This window comes from Chaetodon auriga, chromosome 12 (assembly GCF_051107435.1).
Source record: "Chaetodon auriga isolate fChaAug3 chromosome 12, fChaAug3.hap1, whole genome shotgun sequence".
Lineage (NCBI taxonomy): Eukaryota > Metazoa > Chordata > Actinopteri > Chaetodontiformes > Chaetodontidae > Chaetodon > Chaetodon auriga.
Genome location: NC_135085.1, coordinates 7,383,162 through 7,405,375, shown reverse-complemented (window position 1 = coordinate 7,405,375; position 22,214 = coordinate 7,383,162). Strand labels below are relative to the sequence as shown.

The window sequence follows — 22,214 nt, the reverse complement described above, 5'->3', positions numbered from 1 at the left end:
TCTCAAACATTCAGCAGCAGTATTAATAAGGATGTGTGAGAACCACTTTATTGAGATGAGCATGAAGGAGATGCATGGTCAAGATTTGACACTTAGGACAAAACATGACTTGTGCCTTTCTCTATTTTATCCAGTCAACAGATCCAGGAGGAAGTAACACTATTGGAGTCTCATTTTCAACCTCCTCAACACAAAGATTGATAAATGGGTAAATATTGTCCGTAAACCTTTGACCCACAAATGTGTACATATGAGATCTGGCACCGGCATCGTAAAAAGAGATCTGTCCCTTTTTGATGTCCAGCAGAATGCCCAGTGTCACGGGTTGCGTCTGAACTGTAATAACAGAAGGTCTTTTATCAATAGCTCTGTACTGACCCTGTTTGTTCAGGACGAGAGTCCAGAAACCATTTGCTGGACTGAAGATTATCGTTCCCCTTCTTGGAGCAGATTCACTGGCCATCCCAAGATGGTAACAAAGTTTCCCAGCCACAGACACCTCCCAGTAATGTCTGCCAGTTGAGAAGCCTTTCTTGCCCAGGACAGCGAGAGCAACGTCAAACCGGCCTGGATGGTCGGCGACATTTTGTATTTCTATACCAGTGGACATCTCAGTGTTATCTGCAGACAGCTTTATTCTTGGGTTTGCTGTGTTTGGATCCAAGGTCATCTTGCCTGTAAACCGAGAAATGTAGCCAATCATGCTCATCTTTACATATCATTTAGAGGAAACTGACATTAAAAAGTTTTAAGCAGTTGTCCAATGATTTAGTATGTTGCCCCCACAAAGCTGGATGACTCACAAGAGACAATTTAAAAAGGAATGGTCTAAATCAAACCAGCAGAGGCTGAGATACCCTGACTTTTGAGCCTTAGCATAGGTCTAGCTACAAAACCTACATCCTACATTTCCCATAATGCATCTTTCAGTAGACCCCCACCCAGACTTGTTCACAGGCTGCGTAGTAGTAGGTATGACGAGTAAAACCAGCCCTTTCGAAGTCATCCATACAGTTAGATTAATGTAGTATGTCAACAGTCTGTTATGTACATTGTGTGTGTGTATATGTGCAGGGTTGTATATTTCTATTTGTATTTATGCAGTTTGAACATTCATCATGTAGGATTTGAATGTTAACATGAAATAGATACATGTGTGTGACTCACTGGCATAGATGGTGTTTTCTTCCTCAGTCAGTTTGTTTTGGAGGTCTGAGGAGAGAAAGAACAACAGTGTAAGTTTGCGTGTGTGTTGGTGGGGGGAGAGAGTCATTTCTGCACTTTGCTGAATAGGAGAATTACCTTCCTCAAGCTTGTTCTTCACATTTTGCAGGTCTAGCATCAAAACAGAAAAGACAGCAAAATTTATACATTTCATGAAGAAGAATGACGAGACCAGCCTTTCCTCTGTTATGCTGAATAAATCTACTTATTGTGTGTATGAGCAGTACTTCCGGAGGGTTGAACATACTGTTGTAGTCTTCCTGCAGTTTGTTAACATCCCTGGTCTTCTCTTCTAACTCCTGCTGCAGCTGGTTGAGCGTGGCGTCCCTCTCTTGCAGCTGCTGCAGTAGGTAATCAGCTTCGTGCGTCTGATTCTGTTGTCTCTCTGTTTGATGAAATGTAGAGTACGAAAACAACATCAAATGACATGCTGGACTTCAAGGATAACGGATTCCACCACTACATTGTTTGCTTTAAGTCACCTTTCCTCTGATACATACTGGACTGAGGTGAACGTACCGCTGTATTCTTTCTGCAGGTTGGTATTTTCCCTGATTTGTTCTTCTAACTCCTGCTGCAGCTGTTTGATGGTGACATCCTTGTCATGTAGCTGCCGCTGCAGGCGATCTGCATCCTCCTGGCTCTGTTGCAGTTGTCTTTTTAAATCTGTTTTGATGAAATAGAAAGTTCAAAAAGTACATTGAATGACTACCTGGACACTATCTCAAGGACAGCCATATGTCTCCAGTGATGATTAGTTCATAGTGAGGAACTCACCATCACACTGGGTACTGGCATCACTGCAGCACATTTTCAGCTCCTCGACCTCTTGCTTTAAGTCTGACAGAAGAAGGATGTTAAAACACTCATATGCAAACACCATGTGTCAAGGACAAGTTTTGAACAAATACACTGACTGGCTTTCTTGGGGAGAGTCAGATCAAATCTACTCGGATGTTTGTATGAAGTTACAGCCAGCTGAGCACAAAGCCTAGAAGGAGGGGGAAACAGCTGGCCTGGCTCTGCTCAAAGGTAACAAAATCCATTACCAGCACCTGAAGATCACTAGTTAACATGTGCAAAAACAGAAGCATACACATGACAAGTTGTGGCTTTGCAGCGGGTTATGTGCCGGACTATTTCCTGACCAGGCACACTCACTTCCTGGAGTTTTGTCACCACTGTGAAGTTTCCAGGCAGCCAGTGGAGACATCAGGAAGTTTCTGCTTCTGGCCAAGAAACAGTCTGGCACAGCAATTATTATATCAATGATAACAAACTTTATTTGTATAACACCTTTCATGCCAGAAGTGCAGCTCAAAGTGCTTTACAAGAAAGAATGCACTTTGTTAACTTTGGACAGAGCTAGCTTAGCCTTAGTAGCCTTTGCTAAGCTAAGCTAATCATGGCTTTATAGTGGGCAGACATGAGAGTGGCATCAATCTTCTCATCTAACTCTCTGTAGAAAGCGAAAAAGCATATTTCCAATCCCTTTTAGACGAAGTACAGTACTTACCTTTATTTGTATTTTCAAGTTTTTTGTTCTCTTTTTGTTGTGTTTGTACTTGTTGTTCCAATTCTGAGAGAAGACGAGAAACAAGCACAATTGCATGAATGATTAAACAAATACAATACAACCTTTTACCAAACAAACAGATGGTTCAGTCATTACATGTTAGTCTGAGGAATATTAATAAGATCTATTATAGCATTCGTTGTAGGAAATACTGTGTTGGATGACAGCGCACACACAATAGTAGCAAAGTAACAGATTGACAAACCACTGATATCTTGCTTAGCAGCTCTGGATGCCTGCCTCTGAGCCTTTTTCAGCTTTGTCCTCAGATCAGCGATCTCCATTACTAGCAGAGACACAGACACAGTGTCACTCTGAGCTTATAGGAAACAGACAACACGAGACGGAACATCAGCAAATGAAAACTTCTCATACTCGAGTTAAAATTCTTTGTATCTGCAGCCTTGAGTCGAAGTTCACTGTCTTGCAGTTGCCTCTTCGACAAATCCAGTTTCTTTTGAAGCTCTGAAAATGATTTAGAGATCGATGAAATGCTAAATCTGTGTATGTATCACCTCATGGCACAATGTCACTGTCACATTTTCTCCCTTACCTTCGAGGTTCTCAGTGCTTGCCTCTTTGAGGTCTGATATCTCCTCTTCCAGTGGTTTGATTTTCTTGTGAAGCGCCATAATCTGAGCAGCTAAGAAAAGACAAAGTGAGCTACTTTTAGTATTCTGATGCAGATTGTTCATTCTGTCTTTGTCTTTCCTGACCGGAGCTAAGCAGAACACTTACACAGATTAGCAATCCTCATGTCACTTGAGTTCAGCACCAGTGTCTTTTCTTTTATCTGATTCCTGATGTCCTCCAGTTCACTCTCCAGATCTTAAAGAAAGACAAAATGAGTGTTTCATTTCCTCAAAATGTTTGGAAAAAGTATCAGAATACATTTGACTTGCATAAACTGCCTCGCACCTTTAATTTTTTCCAATTCTGATTGTCTCTGACGCTCTTCTTGCTTTTTCAGTCTTGCTATTTCGTCTTGTTGAGCCAAGATTGTAAACACTAAGAGGAGAAAGGTTGGATTGGATCACTTCAGCCGGTACAATTCCACAATCAACAACGAGGGACAATTCCACTTCACTGTCATTCTGATGATTACTCACTCAGTTTAGTGTTTTCATTGTTTCCATCTTGGATTCCACTGATCAGATCGTTCAAATGATCTTGGAGTGCTGCAGACAAGAGAAATAGAACACAAACATCTCCTGTCATCATATGTATTGTTTTCATGGTTAATTGCTCTCATAAGTCATCAAGATACGTTTGTGTTTACTCACCGCTGATCTTATTGTAATCTGTGTCATTTGCTGCCACAGCGACCAGTTTCTCAATCTCTGTTTGTATTGTAATAATCTGTAGAACTGGAAGAAGAGTTGAACACTGATCATCACATTCTAGCATGTAGAACTTCCCATCCGGACGACACAGATAATTCATTGATTCTGATTCTTTCAGTGGGTTGTCAATCATGTTTTACTCACGTCTTTGTGGTTGAGCACTTCTTGCTTTTAACTCCTCTGTCTTTTTAGCCAGCTCAGCCGTTTTCTCATCTAGAAGTTTCTGAAGTTCTGCAGAACAAAAAGAACGTATGTAACTCCTGTATCCCTTGTTCTGTGCAACTTATATTACTATATGTTTCTCCCCTATAATTGCTATACTTTGCAAACACATTGGAGTGCTAAATTTAAACAACATGGAAACTAAATATCTCAGAAACAGTGCATACTTCCTATCAAACAAGGATGGAATATACCAGTATATGGCCAATATTAAAAGGTATAGCGACAATGACACACACTGACCTTGTATCTTGGTTTCAGATTCAGTGTTCTGTAGTTGTCTCTTTAGCTCCTCCAGCTGCAGAGTTAATGTAGAAACCTGAAGGGCTGAAAGAACCACATTTACAAGCTGTTAAACCAAAGTCAGTAACTAAGTTCTGTCTTATCCAGCAAACGTTATATGCAGATCACATCACAACTGTCATCGTAGTTTCAGGAAAAAAAAGACCATCAGTGAATCGATGCAGTGTTTGTTAACACAGCTCCATCGCTCACCAAGTGAAGTCACGGTGTCAGATCTGGACTGCAGGGCCTTCATTTTAGCATCCAGGTCATTCTGCAGATCTGCAACGACACATTAAAAACTCTTGACCCCATTATTTCTTTATGCTATTGCAATAGTCGTGGTTTTGACAGGCATCATCTGGTCTAACCACTTGTTATCTGGCAATCACAAGCTCATGAGCCAATCACTGTCCATGACACACCCCTTTTCATATCACTTTATGCAGATGATACTGTCATACATGTAAGAAAACGCTCCAAACTGAAACCTGTTTGTTAACTATCTGACAGGTTAAAGAAGCACTAGTGCCCATGAATGAACCAAACGGCCACACCTCTGAATATGTCTTGTGGAGGGGTGGATATTAAGGGTTTTGAATGATATTCTGTGTTTTTCTCTCTATTCTTTAACTGTATTCAGCTCTAAAGCTGCTTGGTGCAATACTGAGGGAAAACACTAATACCGGTAATATATCAGACCCTCACTGTACGGTGCAAAATCCATCCAATCATCTACTAAGCAGAAAGAGATGTGAAGACTCATATTTTTAACAACAGTTTCTTTAAGAATAGTCAATAACACTGTTGGCCAGTAAGTAATGAGGCAGCAGAGACTACACTCACCATGAAGTTTCTGCTCGAACGTGGAGCACTGTGCCTCCGTCTGGTTCAGCTGATTCTGCAGAGCTGGACCAAAAATCACATTCATATGTAACTTCATTTTCTTTTTCCTTTCATCTTGCAGAAACCTAAACATGAACTTACCCTTGATCTCAGCCTGATCACGAGTGTGCTCCTCTACTTTTTCCTTCAGTTGTTCCCTGAGCTCTGGAAAGAGTAAAGTATCCTTCAGTTTAATACAGCTCTGCTAATACATCAACTCAGTAATGTCAAAGGGAAGTGAGGCGCTCACTGGTAATCGTAGCAGACGTGGTTTGACCCTCCTTGTCCTTTTCTGTTTCTAGGTTTCTGAGTTGGCTGTGCAGCTCTGTGACTGTCAGAACTGAGACACACAGAAATAATCTACTGTGCAGAAAAATATTTGAGACTAGTTCAAAAAGTGAATGCGGACATGTTTCCCTTTTCACTTACTCAACCTGCCATTCGTCTGATTCTTCTCATTCAGCTCATTGACATATTTCTGCAGCTCTTTCTTCTTTGCTGCAAGATCATTTGTGAGCTCTGAGACAAAATTCAAGAAGTTGAAACACATTTATTAGTTACATGCAGAAGATCAGGATAAAATAAACGCAGTATAACAGACAATCATAGCAGCAGGTTTAGCTTGTTTTGGGATTGGTAAAGGTTTGCTGGAGATACTCACGGGTCACCTGAGCAGTTTGTAACACCTGGAGGTCTGAAAGCTGTCTCTGCAGCTGCTCCACCTGACTCTGCAGGCTTATGGTTTTCAGCACTGAAGCACATCACAATATCAGAGATTCCCTCCTCAGAGAGATGAACGAATGAAAGCACAATTTGTCCGTGAACCTTTCTGCTCACGGTAATTTCAGACTCACTCAGTTTTGTGTTTCCGTCGGCTTTGTCGTCTATTTCAGCGATAAGGCCATCCACTCTGTTTTGCAACTCTGGGAAAAAGCAAACAGTCTTTAATGTAGATTACATTTAGTCATTTAATTCCTCAAATACTTTCACTCTGAATTGGTACGTTGGCATTTAAAATAGACTAACCTTTTAGATGCTCACCATCAGTCTCACTGGCAGCCTTTCCCTGAAGGTCCCTCATCTCATGTTGCAACTCAATGATTGTCAAAACTGAAACAAACACACATGCAGTGATTTTGACTGGCTTTATTGTCTCAGAAATCTGTCTCACCTGTCCTCAACATTTAAGGCTAAATGTCCATTTACTGTATTTATTACTCCACGATTCTTGAAGCTATGCTCACTGGGAATCAACATGGACTCTCTGCTTAGCTATAGGCGTTAGTTTGGTGTGTTGTCGCGATTTTAAAGGATGAAAACACTGGACTATAGGTAATCTTATAAAGGTTTTGGATCCTTTCAGCCACCATGTTTGGGAAAGCAGCTTCTTCTACTGTGGAATTGTCTCCCACGGCTTACAGTACAGTACTTTATACATTAGGAAAACTTTTTGCTGATGTTTTGTATATTAAACACTCAAATAGTGACCACACATGCAAATCAATGCGCTCACTGATTTTGGGGTTTGCAATCAGTCTCTCTATGTCTGCAGTCTTGGACTTCAGATCTTCTTGCTTCTCCTGTAGTTGTCTCTGCAGCTCTGTGAAGAAACAAATTGATGTCAGTGAAAACTGCAAGGGGCAGACAGAAACATCCACTGTGACCGCTGTCGCTCACCTGAGATCCTCTCTGGGTCATCTGTGGTTGAGATCAGCTCCCTCAGAGTCCTCAGCTCATTATGCAGGTTTATCACATTCAGAGCTGACTCCAGAAAACAGAGCAAACATCAGGACAGAGTCTGGACTTGTGAAATAAACTGAGCAGTAACTGAACAGGAGACACCTCTCATGTAAAATGGAGACATTCACTCACTGAGTGCTGCTTTCGAGTCTCCAGTTCTGTTCAATTCTGCAATCTTCTGTTCAAATTCAGTCTTTACCTCTGATAGAAACACACACAGAATCCAAATCAGAACTAACACAAAAAGCTGAATCATCAGAGCCTTCAGCTGAAGTCATATTTACAACTTACGCTCGTATCTTTCCTCAAATCCTGAGCATTCTTCAATCTTTAACCGCAGTTTCTTCTGTAGCTCTGTTGTATGAAAAGAGGAAGCCAGGTCATCAAGGCCCCCCCTTCAGAGGAGTATCACTGATGACAACCCTCTTAAGAAAAAAATCAACTGACCTTTGACCTCAGCCTGAGCAGAGGTATGTTCCTTGACTTTTGCTTGAAGCAGAGCCTGAAGAGCTGATTTAAATTGATGTTAAGTCAGTCAAGGTTTTTGTTTGCAGTGACCAAAACAGTGGAAGACAACCACAACCAGAGCTCACAGCTTACCCTCCATCCTAGCTTGATCACGAGAGTGCCTCTCTGTTTCGGTCCTCAGCTGTTCCCTCAGCTCTAGAAAAGTCCAATTTGCTTCACCAAACAGCAAATATGTATGAAGTGAATTCAGCGATGTTAGAAGGAAGCGAGACACTTACGGGTAATTGTTAAAGACGATGTTGCGTTATCATGGTGTCGTTCGTTTTCGAGGTTTCTGAGTTGGTTCTGCAGATCAACGACTGAAAGAACTGAGAAACATATGAATAAGAAAAGATATAGATTTCAGACTATTTCTCAATCATGAATGTGGATGCTCATTCATTTACTTACTCAACCTGGCATTCGTCTGATTCTTCTCATTCAGCTCATTGACGTATGTCTGCAGCTTGTTCTTCTTGGCCCTAAGATCATTTCTGAACTCTGAGACGAATCAAAACATATTACTGTCAACCTTTGTATCGTGCAATGACTTGCTTGCTTCCTTGACTTAACTTTCATTCTCTGCTGCTTCATTCTATAGTTCAGTGGAACAAACTGTAAGTGGAGATCAGGAGATTTGGACAGAATCACTCACGGGTCGCCTGAGCAGTTTGTAACATCTGGAGGTTTGACAGCTGCCCCTGCAGCTGCTCCACCTGATTCTGCAGGGTTATGATTTTCAGCACTGAAGCACATCACAACAGAGAGGTCAACTAGTGTAGATACATTCTCAAAAATATGCTGTTACAAGAGTGCATATAATTTCTCAGGATTATTTCAGACTCACTCAGTTTTGTGTTTCCGTCGACTTTGTCGTCTATTTCAGTGATAAGGCCATCCACTCTGTTTTGCAACTCTGGGAAAAGCAAAAAGTCTTTCATTTAGAATATAATCATTGTTTTACTTAACTGTCAAACACTGTCGCTCTGAACCGTAATTTTTCACAGGACTGACCTTTAATGCGGTCGCCATTGGTCTCATTGTCAGCCTTTTTCTGAACATCCCATATCTCATTCTGCAGCTCAAGGATCGTTAGAACTGCAACAAACACACATGCAGTGAAGATTGACTGAGTCTGTTCACAGCAATGACTCACTGCTCAATATTTTTCTCACTCTTAGGATCAGTGGTGGAATAAGTAGAAATCCTGTGCTCAAAATCATACTCAAGTCAAAATACAAAAGTATTGGCGAAATACATTTACAAGTACTTATAATGGCAAATGGTCAATTTCAGAATGATGCATATTACATTACTGGATTATAATTATTGATGCAATACTGTGTTCATCACTTTATTGTTACTGCTGGTAAAGGTGCGTTTGTTTTGTTTGGGTAGCTTAATATATAACAATGCATCCACCATGTTCACCATGTTTCTGCAGAAGCCCAGAGTGAACAAACCAAACACTGGCTCTAGAGCTTGAGTCATTTCTCTGCAAGTTTTGTGGCGACTGTAGGTTCTCCTCCACTCTTGGAAAGGGAAGGATGAGGTGAGTTCAGCTGATTGCAAACTGCAACCTCACCACTAGATATCACTAAATCCTGCACACTGGTTCTTAACATTTGGAAACTAACTACTGCCTAAGGCCATCAAATGAATATCGTGGATTAAAAAGGATAGTATTTGCTCCCAAAATCTGGTAGGTAGAAGTATAAAGTAGCATAAAATGTAAGTACTGAAAACTGTACTTAAGTGCAGTTCTTGAGTAAATGTACCTAGTGACATTCCACCACTTCTTAGGATAAGCAGTACAGAAAACAGCTGATAACCTCAACCTCAATTTAGAGCCATGCAAAGATCCTCTGATTTGACTTCATTCTGTAAAAATCACCATGATATATTCTGATTTTGCATTTAGAGCCCAAATGGGTGAGGAATAATTAATTAGACCTCTATGCTGACAGTCGCCCTGACTCTAAATGTGCTAATGCTTCTTGCTCTCCTGATTCTAGTCTACAAACCATGTCAAAGGAAATCAGACTCTACACCCTGTCATAAGTCTTGGATGTTTTTTTTTTTTGTCTGAGTTTGTTTTACTGTGCGGTACCATGAAGTTAATGCTGAAATTCCTTTGAAGAAATGTTTAGCTACGGCTCACTTATTTGGGGGTTTGCAATCAGTCTCTCCATGTCGGCGGTCTTAGAGTTCAGCTCTTCTTGCTTTTCCTCCAGTTGCCTCTGCAGCTCTGTGAGGACAAAAGACAGAAGAAGTGCTAAAACAAGGAAGCAAAGTTTCATGAAACCTTGTGAAAAATCTGCATTTTTTTCAACCTGTTCCAAGAATGAAGCAAAGAGCAGAATTGTGTCAGTGCCAGACCAAAGGCTGTATTAAGATGTGTCCACTGCGACCATGATTACTCACCTGAGATCCTCTCTGGGTTGTCTGTGATGGAGATCAGCTCCCTCAGAGTCCTCAGCTCATCGTGCAGGTTTAAAACGTTCAGAGCTAACACCGAAAAACATGCATTACTGTATAGCTTATACTTCTGAAACAACCTATCAGATCAGAAACTGAGCAGGAGAGATTTCATTATAATGTGAACATCGCCAATATTGCATTGTAGTGTTACTCACTGATTGCTGCTTTCGAGTCTCCGTTTCTGTTCAATTCTGCAATCTTCTGTTCAAATTCAGTCTTTACCTCTGATAGAAACACACACAGAATCCAACTACCACAAAATCTGAATCATCAGAGCCTTTAGCTGGAGTCATATTACAACTTACGCTTGTATTTTTCCTCGAATCCTGAGCATTCTTCACTCTTTAATCGCAGTTTCTTCTGCAGCTCTGTTGTATAAAAAGAGGTGATCAAAACACTCTCCTGATATTGTGCTTTGAAGGGTGCTGGGTAGTTTTCTCTATGAGAATTAATCCGACTCACCATGTATTTCAGCCTGAGCATTGGCATATTCCTTTTCTTTGGCTTGAAGCAGAGTCTGAAGAGCTGATTTAACAATGAAACGTATGAGATTTGCGTAAGCCATCAAATGCTGATGGCACCCACTGTTGGCAGCTGCTTTTCAGCTCGACTTTGACAGTAATAGTAGAGGAGAACTCACTGGTTGCTTGACTTGTTGATGTCGTCTGGTCCTGCTCATCAACCTGCAGCTCTCTCACCTCTTTCATCATGCCGATGATTTTCATAACTAGTCAAAGTGAAAGCAAAGACTTGACTGGATGGACGTTTTAAAGTAGACTCATTTGTATTTGTTAAGATTTGTTTTTGAATTTTGATGTAGATCAGTTGGCCTCCTTTTCATACTCAGTTGTGCCTGGGCATACTCTGCCTCCTCCAGCTCTTTCTGTAAGTTTGCTTGCTGCTTCCTCGCCTCCTCCAAACTAGCTCTTAGCTCTAGGATGAAAAAAACAACAATTTATGACTTTGCTGTCGAGTAACTGTAAGATTTGTTTAGAATTTCATCATCTCGTAATCCCACATTGTAGGAACGCAATTGTAACTTTGCTGTAGGATCATTCACCTATAAGGCGGGAATCAGTCGTCTTTTTGGCATCTGACATTAACTGTCTGAAATGCTCCACCTCGGACTGCAGCTTCAAAATGTCCTTAGCTGCAGGAAACAAGATAAAGGATGTCAAATCACTGCTGTGGTAAACACGACAATATCAACAGAGAAGTGCATTTTGTTGAGCTGCACACTTACTAAGTTCTGCGTTATCCTCCTCACGACTCAACTGTAAAATCTTCTTTTTCAGGAGCTCAGCTTTTTGCTTCCATTGCCTCTGGTAATCTGAAAGAGAAACCAAAATGAAGCCTTTAGCAGCACAAAGAAAATCACATACACGATAGAAGAAGAAGACACAGAGTAAAGGGCCTCACCGACAGCATTGCTTCGGGATTTATCAATGTAGACACTGATGAGCCTCTGCAGCATTGAGATCTTACTGTGCACAGAAATCAGCTCCAGCACTGGAGGACCAGCAGAGAACGTGTGTCAGCAAATGTTAAATCCTGAACCTTTAACTTTGCTAATCATGATGAAAATATTGACAGATGTAGAGATGCACTGACCAGATGATTCTGCACTTCCTTCGCCTCGCAGCTGACTGATCCTCCTGCGCAGCTGCTCTTGTACAGCTGATGAGGTGAAAGTGATTATGCAGAGAACAAAATCATGGATGCAAACATAAAACGCTAAAAGATGGATTCCTGTCCTTCCAAACAAAACTGCTAAACAGACAGAAGATATTCAGTGAGATGATGTAAAAGTCATGTAACTTTTGTGAACAGCAGAAACAGAAGACAATTATGAGATGATGCTAAATTCCAAACTATTGTTTAGTATAAACTACCAAATTTACTGAAGTTTGCTAACATTGGCCACATAAGCATCTGCTCATACCAGACCAAGTAAGGCTGTAGCAGTAAAACCCTCCTGAGCTGAGCAATGACGCACTTTATTTATGAATTCAAATTCATATTTGTAAAAGGAAGAACGTGTTATTTCTTGCATTAAAAGTTACATAATCTGACTTTAAATGTACTGCCTGGATTATGGACAAGCAATTTTCACAGCTTAACATGCAAGTATATCTGTCAAGTGGGCAGCAATTTACCCAGAATTCTCTTGTCGAGTTGAAGACTAGTGTCTCCTCGTCTTTCTTGTTCCAAATCCCAGATCTGATTTTGCAGTGAAATGATCTGAAAAACTGAACACAGACCAAAGACAAATCAATTTAGTGTTGCATGTAGCTTATATATAAAGTTTGTACAAATAAAAATGGATCAGCATCTTCAGAGGGAATCCTTGAGATGTCACCGCTGCTTACATCTGTTCTAAAAAAAATGCCTTGTATATTTAAAAAAAGAGCTCTTACTGAGTACTGAGTTTGTGTGGCTTCTTTCAATCTGCTGCATCTTTGCATTCAACTCAGTGTTCTTCTCCTGCAGCTCCCTCTGCAGCACTGTGAGACACACGTTCAGATGTGAAACACTTTCATTCAAAGACATTTAGCTGAAGCTAACAAAGCCATTCTCACAGACGCTCCCAGCAGAGTTAGCATTGCAGTGGAAAACACCAAGCAGTTGGAGCCCAAGTCAACAGACAAGACTTTGCCAGCAGATGCACAGCAATAAAACAACACTCGCCTGTGATTTCAGTGGTAGTTTCAGAAGAATTAGCAGCATGTTTGACCTTCTTCTCTAATGTCTTCACCTCCCTGGTGAGAGCAACGGTTTGCAGAACTAGACAAAAACATTTTTATTAAATCAAACTGAAACGCTGATGATAATAAATCCGCATTAATCGTGTTCCAAAACATTAAACAAAATAGGAGAGGTTTAACTCCAAGTCCCGTGAACTTACTCAGAAAAGCATCACTATCAAATGTCCCCAGAAGCTGTTTCATTTTGTTGTGTAACTGGATTTGATAAGCTGTCGGGGAGTTAAAGGTGCAGTTAAACATTGAGCTTATGTAGTTCCAAGTGTATCCTCTGGACATTTGCCATATGAGTATGATTTACAACAAGAAGCTTACAGCCAGTAATAGCCGAGGCTGTCGAACTGCATGCGGCGAGCTGCAGTTTCAGCTGCCTGACGTCCCTCCTCAACCCAAAGGCTTCATTATCTGTCAGAGAGCATGGGTCACATCAGAGCCACGGTGAGGCCAGCAGTCCTAACGAGTGATGTACCTGAGATTCTACGAGGATGCATACTCACCGAGCTGGCTGTTGAGCAGACTTGTCTGCTGGAGCTGCCTGTTAAGCTGTGTCAGCTCTTCCTTCATACCTGACAAGGCATGCCAGATGTTAGCTCAGCATGATAATAGAGGGAGGACGTCACAATATGTTCATAGAGTCTTATAGTCTCAGCCTAAACCACTGTGTGCATTTGCAATGGAAATATTTACTATTACCAACGCTCTGTCAACAGCTCTGATGTTAAACCAATAACATACAAAAGCTACCCTGTAAGCCTGTCACTGGTACTGGTACTTATTCACTGCTGCTTAGTGTATTCCACCTATTATAATGTGTCTGACATGCACAGAAGCATAAAGAAACACTCACCAGTGCAGGTTTTGATAACAATGGACTGTGGAGGAACAAAATGTGATCGACTGGTTGAAATGAATACAAAAAGGAGGCAGGAAAAAAAAGAAATAAATAAAAAATATTTGTTACATACCGTTACATTTATATTCTTGGGATCAATTCCTTCTGGAAGGGTTATCTGAAGTCAACGGGGTAGAAGACAGAGCATTATAAGGACTGCTCAAATTGTTTTAAAATGTGTTCATCTCACTGTCAGTCAGTTTGGGGGACTCACTGGGATCTTTGGGATAATGTGGTCTACCTCTGAATGCCCTTGGTGACCACTTCGAGTATACACATACTGATGGACTGAGAAAACAGAGAAGATTAACTGAATGTAACAGTCAGAGTTTAAGATATTTACCTTTTATTTGCTGCTCACCCATTGGGGATGGATTACTGTTTCTTACCATGTCTGCTGTCAGAAGCTTGAATGACACAGGGGAGAAGGAGGGGGATCCACATGAAGTAAGAACCTCCAGCCATTGCAGTGTTTGCCTTGTGTCAAAACTTCATTCGTCTATCAGCAGTCCCAATGCTTTTTATACCTCCGAATGATCGATTTATGGGAGTGGTGCTGGCTCACCAACACCCAATGCCAGTTACAGCATGGCAGCCACAATGTTTGCTGAAGGTAAACTTCAATAAACATTGTGGAAACCCTCAGAGAGAATTCAATGCCAGTAGGCCAACGTTTAGAAATCAGGTTGAACCCATACTGACAGGAGGCTGAGCAATGTTGCACTCAGTAGCTCATTTTTACAATGTTTAGGAAAGAATGGAAATCTATTGATCAATAATGTCCCTTTAGCAGAGTCTGTCCATGATGGGCCAAATTTAAACTTTAGAAATTTAAGAATATGATTTAAGATGATGAAGTCAGTCAGTTAAATGCTTTTCACGTGGCTACATAAAAATATTTCTATGGAGGGCGAGAAAATCGGATGAGATTGAAATGCAAGTCTGTATAAATTCTCGTTAGAATGCAACTTCAGTATAATTTCGATTAATGCCAAGCGAAGAGTTCATTCCACTCAATTTCCCGAAGTCCCAATGATAACGTCTGCAAGAGACAAGCTGATCTTGACAAACACATCTATTTACACTGAGTTAATGATTAAAGGAGCTTATACATGGATGTGGGTGGACAGTGATTACTTCAATATTCTCTTCTTGTGCTCCTCTGCTGGCCTGCTACGCTGCATAAAGTGCTGTATACAGTACACCTACACCATGGGAGCACAGTATGTTGCTCCTCTGACGTGTGTTTCCCATGTGTGCAGGGTCAACTTCAACCATAAATCACAGGAACTACAATCTTTGCAAAGACTAATATTTGCACGCTGTAAAAGGGTTGTGTCAACCATAAAAGTGAATGTTTGAATGCCATCACGAGTCAGCGTTTTCTTTGTTTGTCTTGACATCTGAGCCTCTTCCAATGTTTACAGTGGTGTCGGCGTTTCTTGTAAAGCTGATGCGGTGACATGATTGCATAAATGTTTTCGATTCAGGGCTTTTTTTTTCTAATGGGATGCCAATAACCACATGTTGCTGGGTTCATTAAACGAGGGCGCTTTGAATGTAGAAAGCTGAAACTGTAACAGAAATCCCTCAACTAACACGTCTTGGATTTTGAATGCAGATTGAAGAGAAAATTGCATCCATTAAAAAGCACACCACTGAATCATGATGCTACCAGTTTTGTGTCAGAGAATGTGCAAATGTCCAATGTCACAGACTTCCCTGTCAAATGCTCCTGAGTTAAAAGGGCCAATCTGTCCAAGATGTAAATGTACCATAACAACAAATTACAAAAAAACAAACAAACCACTTTCTATGTAACTTTAGGGATTTATTTACCCGGCGTTGTGATTCCTACCTCCATTGCAGTGCTGTGGGGATGACTGGTATTTACTTTGTGTTGATCTCAGCATTTAAAAATGTCATGGTAAATCATCAAACAGCACTGTGTGTTTGCAGTGACAGTGTTTCCTTTAGTCTTCATTGCAACTGTTGACAGACCTGGTTTTCATAGTGATTCTGGAAACAGAGATGCTGCTGTGGAAGTGTTTTAAATCTCAGAGATGTCCATGATGCAAAATAGAGTACACTCTCAGGATTTAGCATTACATTTGCTTAATTTGGATTGAAATGTGTGTTTCTTCCTTCATTAATTTTCGTTGTTCATTGTTGATAATGATTAACTAAATCTTTTCAAACATAAACATATTACAAATTTCCTTTATGGTGATATTACAGCCGTTTAACGGCACAAAAAGGCAGAACCAACCCCATAACCATCAAACCAGACCAAAACAATCATTATTTAATACTGCTACTACTACTGTTCTACTGTATGCAATGATGCCTTCAAATACAGTTTGGAACATTGTCTGTTAGCTTGTAATGAAATCAATTAATTCACACTGATGTCATGATGATATTTAAAAAACATAAAATTCAACACTCCATAGAATCGCAGGCTACGTGTATTGTTAGGAAGACTCAGCGCCATCATGTGTCAAGTGTTGTACATTAAGTCAAAGATCATCTCCGACGGCAAGATGGCGCACTGATTCTGGCCGATAGTTGAGTAAACTGTTACTAACTACACCGCAACAGCTGACAATTATGTTTAAACGGAACTGTTACTTGACAAAAACAAACAAACAAACAAACACACGATAGCAAATCAGTCAAACGCGGCAGGTGTCAATATTTTTCAGCCATTTTGAGAAATATTTCACGTTTAAAACGTCATTGGCAGCTATTTTTTAAAAAGCAGCGCTTCAACATCAAGTTAGAAAAAACCGTTCAAGTTCAACTTCCGGTATTCACTTCAAAACCAGAATATTTAGGGTGATTGTGGAGAAACCACCTTACGTGGGTACCGCAAATCAAGCGAAGGAGGAAGTAGGCGCGAGTGAGTCCTCAGCGTGACCTCCACTCTTCGTTTGGCGTGTTGTCGCGATATTACGGCGGCCGCGGTTCCCTTACACCCATGTTATGTATCACGTTGTTGCCTTGTAGGTCGTAGTGCCTCACGGTATGACATCACACAGGTTCAGACAACATTAACATTGTTGCTACCGCTACGTTTCCTCGTCGGTCTCCTCACAGGAGCTATCAGTGGGACTTGATAACCAAATGTAGCGCTTTCTGTGGAATCAGGTATTGCTTTTTTATTGCGACTTCACGAATTATATTGATTTTCAAGTTAATTTTACAATCCGTTGGCAGAGTCTGGTGAGCATGAAGTACAACTTATTCAGATCTTAACAACGAGTCATCAGTTCCTCTGAAAAGTGTTTGACTGAATCTTTCTCGTTCTGAAAGTATTTTTGTTTTACCAACTCATCGTGTCATAACGGGAAGAGTTTCGGTCGAGTAACAGCAAAATTGTCATCCAAATGAAAACAATAAATAAATAAATAAAAAGAATAAAACGCATTGATGAGAATCAATGTAATCTCAGAACCAGAAACACGTGACCTTGTGGCATTTAAGTTTGTTTAAGTAAAAAGATCTCGTTACATAAGGACGTTTTCTCTCGTTATGTGAGAAGCTGGACAGATGTTTCTGGTGGAATCAAAAAGTCAATGGTAAACTTTTCTTGTGTGTGTATTTCCCTCCCAGAGCAGTGGCCTTGTTATGTCATATTATATAATAAATATGTTTTTATAATTGTGATCTTTGGGCTGTTTGCATTCTTTTTGTCAAGGTGTCATGAAACTCACTGATCACTCTTATCATTAAATCAGTGTTATCTGTCAACTGTACATGTAAAATGTTGAATCATAGTAACTGGACCTTAGGTAGTTGTGCAATACTAGAAAAAAAGAAAAAAGAACAGTTCAGATGAACTATGGACAGTGGGTGGAGATATGAGTCTCATTTATGCAACCATGTTGCAAGTTCAGCTTATTATTTCGCATTTCATTTGACCTCTGATCATATTTTCGCCAACACAGACCTCGATGCATCTCATGCACTTTTAGTTTACCTGTTGTGTTTCCTCCCCTGCAGAAAAATGGCTTTGTCTGGCTGGGTGTGTGTGGTGACAGGTGCCTCCAGAGGTATTGGCAAAGGAATAGCTCTGCAGCTGTCTGAGGCTGGAGCCACCGTCTACATCACAGGACGCCAGGAGAGGACTCTGAAACAAACCGCCGCACAGGTGAAACTCTGAGCTGGAATTTCTCACAAGTGCTACATCACACAGTATTAGGCTGGTTTAAAGCTGACATGTTTGTTGTCCACACAGGTCAAGGAGAGGGGTGGAAACTGCGTGCCAGTTATCTGTGATTCTACGAAAGACGAAGACATTGAGGAGCTGTTTGAGCAGATCAAACGCGAGCAGAACGGCAGGCTGGATATCCTGGTTAACAATGCGTATGCTGGAGTACAGGTAGGTACACGGCGCGGTCATCAAACGCTGCTCAGCATGCAGCGCGCCACTTCAAATAGCAGAATAACTGGTGGGTGATTTGTCGTTCCAGGCTATCTTTGACAATATGGGCAACAAGTTCTGGGAGGTCAATCCGTCCATTTGGGATTCCATCAACAACACAGGCCTCAGGTATGTGTTTTTGTCCTTAGTCATGTCTAACACGTCAACTGAGTCACTGGCTGCTGCTAAATCACTTCCTTGTGTCTAGTGACAGATATCCGGATATAGCTCAACTTGTTTTTGACCTTTTAAGTGTTCAGGGGGATTTTTCTCAGTCAGAAGCAGCTGTTTCAGAATATCGAGTAAAACAAGAAACTGGGATGAGCGATGTGAAGCGTAGTGTGATGTGATTACTGTAATTCATTAGAGGTGTTTTAAACTGAGTGGACAAAAATGATTTGACTTCTTTTCATTTTTCTTTCTTGGGCAGGGGCCACTATTTCTTCTCGGTTTATGCATCCCGGCTGATGGTGGCTCAAGGTCGGGGTTTGATAGTCACCATTTCATCTGTGGGGGGGCTGCGGTACCTCTTCAATGTGCCATATGGCGTTGGTAAAGCCGCGGTAAGTTCCCTTCTCATTAAACCATATGTTGTTAAGACCAAAATCTCATTAAACATGAGCCCATGCACTGTATAATTGGCTCCGTGTAATCAAACCCGGTTTTATTTGGTTTGTGTCCAGTGTGACAGGTTGGCAGCAGACATGGCTTTTGAGCTGAGAAGCAGGGGAGTGACCTCTGTCAGCTTGTGGCCGGGAGCAGTACAAACAGAGCTGGTGTCTCAGCTCATATTGGAGAAAGATTCAGCACAGGGTGTGGATTCACAGGTAGACTCTCCTCTAACAGCAAATCCTTATTCATGGAAGCTCTCTCCCTTTTTTGCTAAGTCTCTGGATTTCCTTTTCCTCAGATAAAAAATGCATTTGTCAATGGAGAATCGACGGAGCTGAGTGGGAAGTGCATTGTCAAGCTGGCAACAGGTGGGATTGTACTGTATGAGATGGTGTTCACCTCACAGATTGTTAGATAGAGACTGAGATGCGAGCCACAGAGGCTTTGCAGAAGGTGGCTCTTGAGTAACTCTGTGCACATATTTGATCTGCACGTGCTGTGCATCGCAACATGCTGTCAAATTTTACTGCCGAGAAGAATTTACTGGTTCAACTGTTTTAATTTAGGGTCTTGTGTATTTGCAAACTCAGCATACTTTGGTTTCTCTCTCTCTACTTGAAAGATAAAAATCTGATGTCGCTGACTGGGAAAGTACTCATGAACTGTGATCTGGCAAGACGCTATGGGATACAGGACATCGATGGTAAGTTTGTGTCAACTTTTTCTATTGAGGTTTTCTTTTAGATTTAAATATTTTAGATTTGAATCAACACAGATGTACAATCACATTATTAAACTATTTTGTTCATCTGTTTCTTTCCAGGACGGAGTGTAACTGATTACACCTCCCTAAAATTCCTCCTGACTCAGGTCCCATATCTCTCCTGGCTGTCAGTTGTTGTCCCTTCATTCCTTCGCCTGCCACGCTTTGTGCTCACCCTGGCGAGCAGCCGCTTCTGATCATTTCCTTTATCAGTACCGAAGCGGCAGCAACAGCCTGTGTTTCAGCTGCATGGTCCGAATACTTGCTAAATTTTAAGGATGACAGAAGCTAAACAATTTAGACTGACAGTGGTATATTTTGAAGGTGTATTGTTTAAGTCGAGGTAAACAAGGTAAACATGAAGAATGCTCTCGCATATTTTCTGTATTTAACATTAACACTAACGTCAGCTGTGGATGAAGCCACACAATGTGAAAACTGGACTTAATTATTACTACATGTGCACTTTCTGAGGCAGTATACAGAATCGTTACTATCTACAGATAAATAGGACACATTTTAGAAATGTTTTCTGATTATTTTGCATGTATTTGTTATATATCCAATCAATGAGTATATACACATACTACTACTACTACTGTTTTGTCGTAGTAACAACTGCTAAAGAATTGCATCTTCAAATGGATAAAAAAAAATGCACAAAGAATCACTTGCAGAAAGAGTATTATATACATCTTGTTTATGTTTATGTAATTAGAATTGCTACCTCTGACTGCACTATAGTAAATCACTTATGTTCACTTCATGAACATCAGCTGATCTGCATTCAGCATATTGCTGAAGGACTCCAAGTATCACTGGAACACTTGATCGCACACTTCCGTCTTGCTTACTACAGAAAGAAGAATCTAACAGGCTGCCTCACTATTTAGAAGTTGTTATCAGTATGTGTAAACCTCTTCGGGTCTTAATTCTTGTGATATTTTGGGAATTAGGGTTTTATTTGCTGCTCACCCACTGAGTGCAGGATGGATTACTGTTCCTTACCATGTCTGCTGTCAGAAGCTTGAAAGACACAGGGGAGAAGGAGGGGGATCCACATGAAGTAAGAACCTCCAGCCATTGCAGTGTTTGCCTTGTGTCATAAAACTTCACTCATCTATCAGCAGTCCCAATGCTTTCTATACCTCCAAATGATCGATGTATGGGGGTGGTGCTGGCTCCCCAAACAAGGAGGAGCAAAGCAATGACTTCAAAAAAATGTGAGAAAATTTTAACAAAGGGCCAAGACAAGGTCATTAGTATCAGCATTGCAGCCACAATGTTTGCTGAAGGTAAACTTCAATAAACATTGTGGAAACCCTCAGAGAGAATTCAATGTCAGTAGGCCAACGTTTAGAAATCAGGTTGAACCCATACTGACAGGAGGCTGAGCAATGTTGCACTCCGTAGCTCATTTTTACAATGTTTATGAAAGAATGGAAATCTATTGATCAATAATGTCCCTTTAGCAGAGTCTGTCCATGATGGGTCAAATTTAAACTTTAGAAATTTAAGAATATGATTTAAGATGATGAAGTCATTGACAGTTAAATGCTTTTCACGTGGCTACATAAAAATATTTCTATGGAGGGCGAAAAAATCGGATAAGATTGAAATGCGAGTCTGTATAAATTCTCGTTAGAATGCAACTTCAGTATAATTTCAATTAATGCCGAGCGAAGAGTTCATTCCACTCAGAAGTCCTGATGATAACGTCTGCAAGAGACAAGCTGATCTTGACAAACACATCTATTTACACTGAGTTAATGATTAAAGGAGCTTTTATATGGATGTGGGTGGACAGTGATTACTTCAATATTCTCTTCTTGTGCTCCTCTGCCGGCCTGCTACGCTGCATAAAGTGCTGTTTACAGTCCACCTACACCATGGGAGCACAGTATGTTGCTTCTCGGATGTTTGTTTCCCATGTGTGCAGGGTCAACTTCCAAAAACATCCCACTTGGAGACAGACGTTATGTGACTTTTCTAAAAATACTATCAAACACTGTTATCAGCTGCTCTTACAGAAAGCAACAGACGCAGGAACTACAATCTTTGCAAAGGCTAATATTTGCACGCTGTAAAAAGGTTGTGTCAACCATAAAAGTGAATGTTTGAATGCCATCACGAGTCAGCGTTTTCTTTGTTTGTCTTGATATCTGAGCCTCTTCCAATGTTTACAGTGGTGTAGGTGTTTCTTGTAAAGCTGATGTGGTGAAATGATTGTATAAATGTTTTTGATTCAGGGCTTTTTTTTTTTCTAATGGGATGCCAATAACCACATGTTGCTGAGTTCATTAAACAAGGGCGTTTTGAATGTAGAGAATGTAGATTGAAGAGAAAACTGCATCCATTAAAAAGCACGCCACGTGCAAACGTCCAATGTCACAGACTTCCCTGTCAAATGCTCCTGAGTTAAAAGGGCCAATCTGTCCAAGATGTAAATGTACCATAACAACAAATTACAAAAAAAAAAAAAAACACTTTCTATGTAAC

The 22,214-nt window shown here is 40.7% G+C and overlaps 2 protein-coding genes across 2 annotated transcripts; one reads left to right on the top strand and one right to left on the bottom strand.

The window, feature by feature from the left end:
• Positions 1–20: 20 nt before the first annotated feature.
• On the bottom strand, positions 21–20,799 carry LOC143329221 (uncharacterized). Its single transcript, XM_076745028.1, has 54 exons — positions 20,724–20,799; positions 14,304–14,321; positions 14,129–14,202; positions 13,988–14,032; positions 13,870–13,894; positions 13,520–13,588; positions 13,338–13,427; positions 13,166–13,234; positions 12,949–13,044; positions 12,678–12,764; positions 12,417–12,509; positions 11,872–11,937; positions 11,680–11,769; positions 11,504–11,590; positions 11,321–11,410; positions 11,104–11,193; positions 10,901–10,987; positions 10,566–10,595; positions 10,416–10,484; positions 10,204–10,287; positions 9,941–10,027; positions 8,794–8,877; positions 8,627–8,695; positions 8,435–8,524; positions 8,191–8,280; positions 8,019–8,108; positions 7,873–7,935; positions 7,564–7,626; positions 7,405–7,473; positions 7,210–7,293; positions 7,046–7,132; positions 6,559–6,642; positions 6,387–6,455; positions 6,194–6,283; positions 5,962–6,051; positions 5,783–5,872; positions 5,635–5,697; positions 5,494–5,556; positions 4,861–4,929; positions 4,609–4,692; positions 4,288–4,374; positions 4,084–4,167; positions 3,910–3,978; positions 3,719–3,808; positions 3,539–3,628; positions 3,354–3,443; positions 3,176–3,265; positions 3,006–3,086; positions 2,741–2,803; positions 2,002–2,064; positions 1,744–1,890; positions 1,472–1,609; positions 1,168–1,212; positions 21–675 (listed from the first exon to the last, which is right to left on the bottom strand). Exons 1-54 carry the CDS (start codon positions 20,797–20,799, stop codon positions 122–124), a joined length of 4,704 nt encoding a protein of 1,567 aa, XP_076601143.1. The 3' UTR covers positions 21–121.
• Positions 16,866–21,842, top strand: LOC143329580 (dehydrogenase/reductase SDR family member 1-like). The gene is made up of 9 exons (XM_076745557.1): positions 16,866–17,064; positions 17,920–18,067; positions 18,155–18,298; positions 18,390–18,469; positions 18,771–18,903; positions 19,024–19,167; positions 19,251–19,320; positions 19,575–19,655; positions 19,776–21,842. Exons 2-9 carry the CDS (start codon positions 17,924–17,926, stop codon positions 19,910–19,912), a joined length of 933 nt encoding a protein of 310 aa, XP_076601672.1. The 5' UTR covers positions 16,866–17,064; positions 17,920–17,923; the 3' UTR covers positions 19,913–21,842.
• The last annotated feature ends 372 nt before the right edge of the window (positions 21,843–22,214 follow it).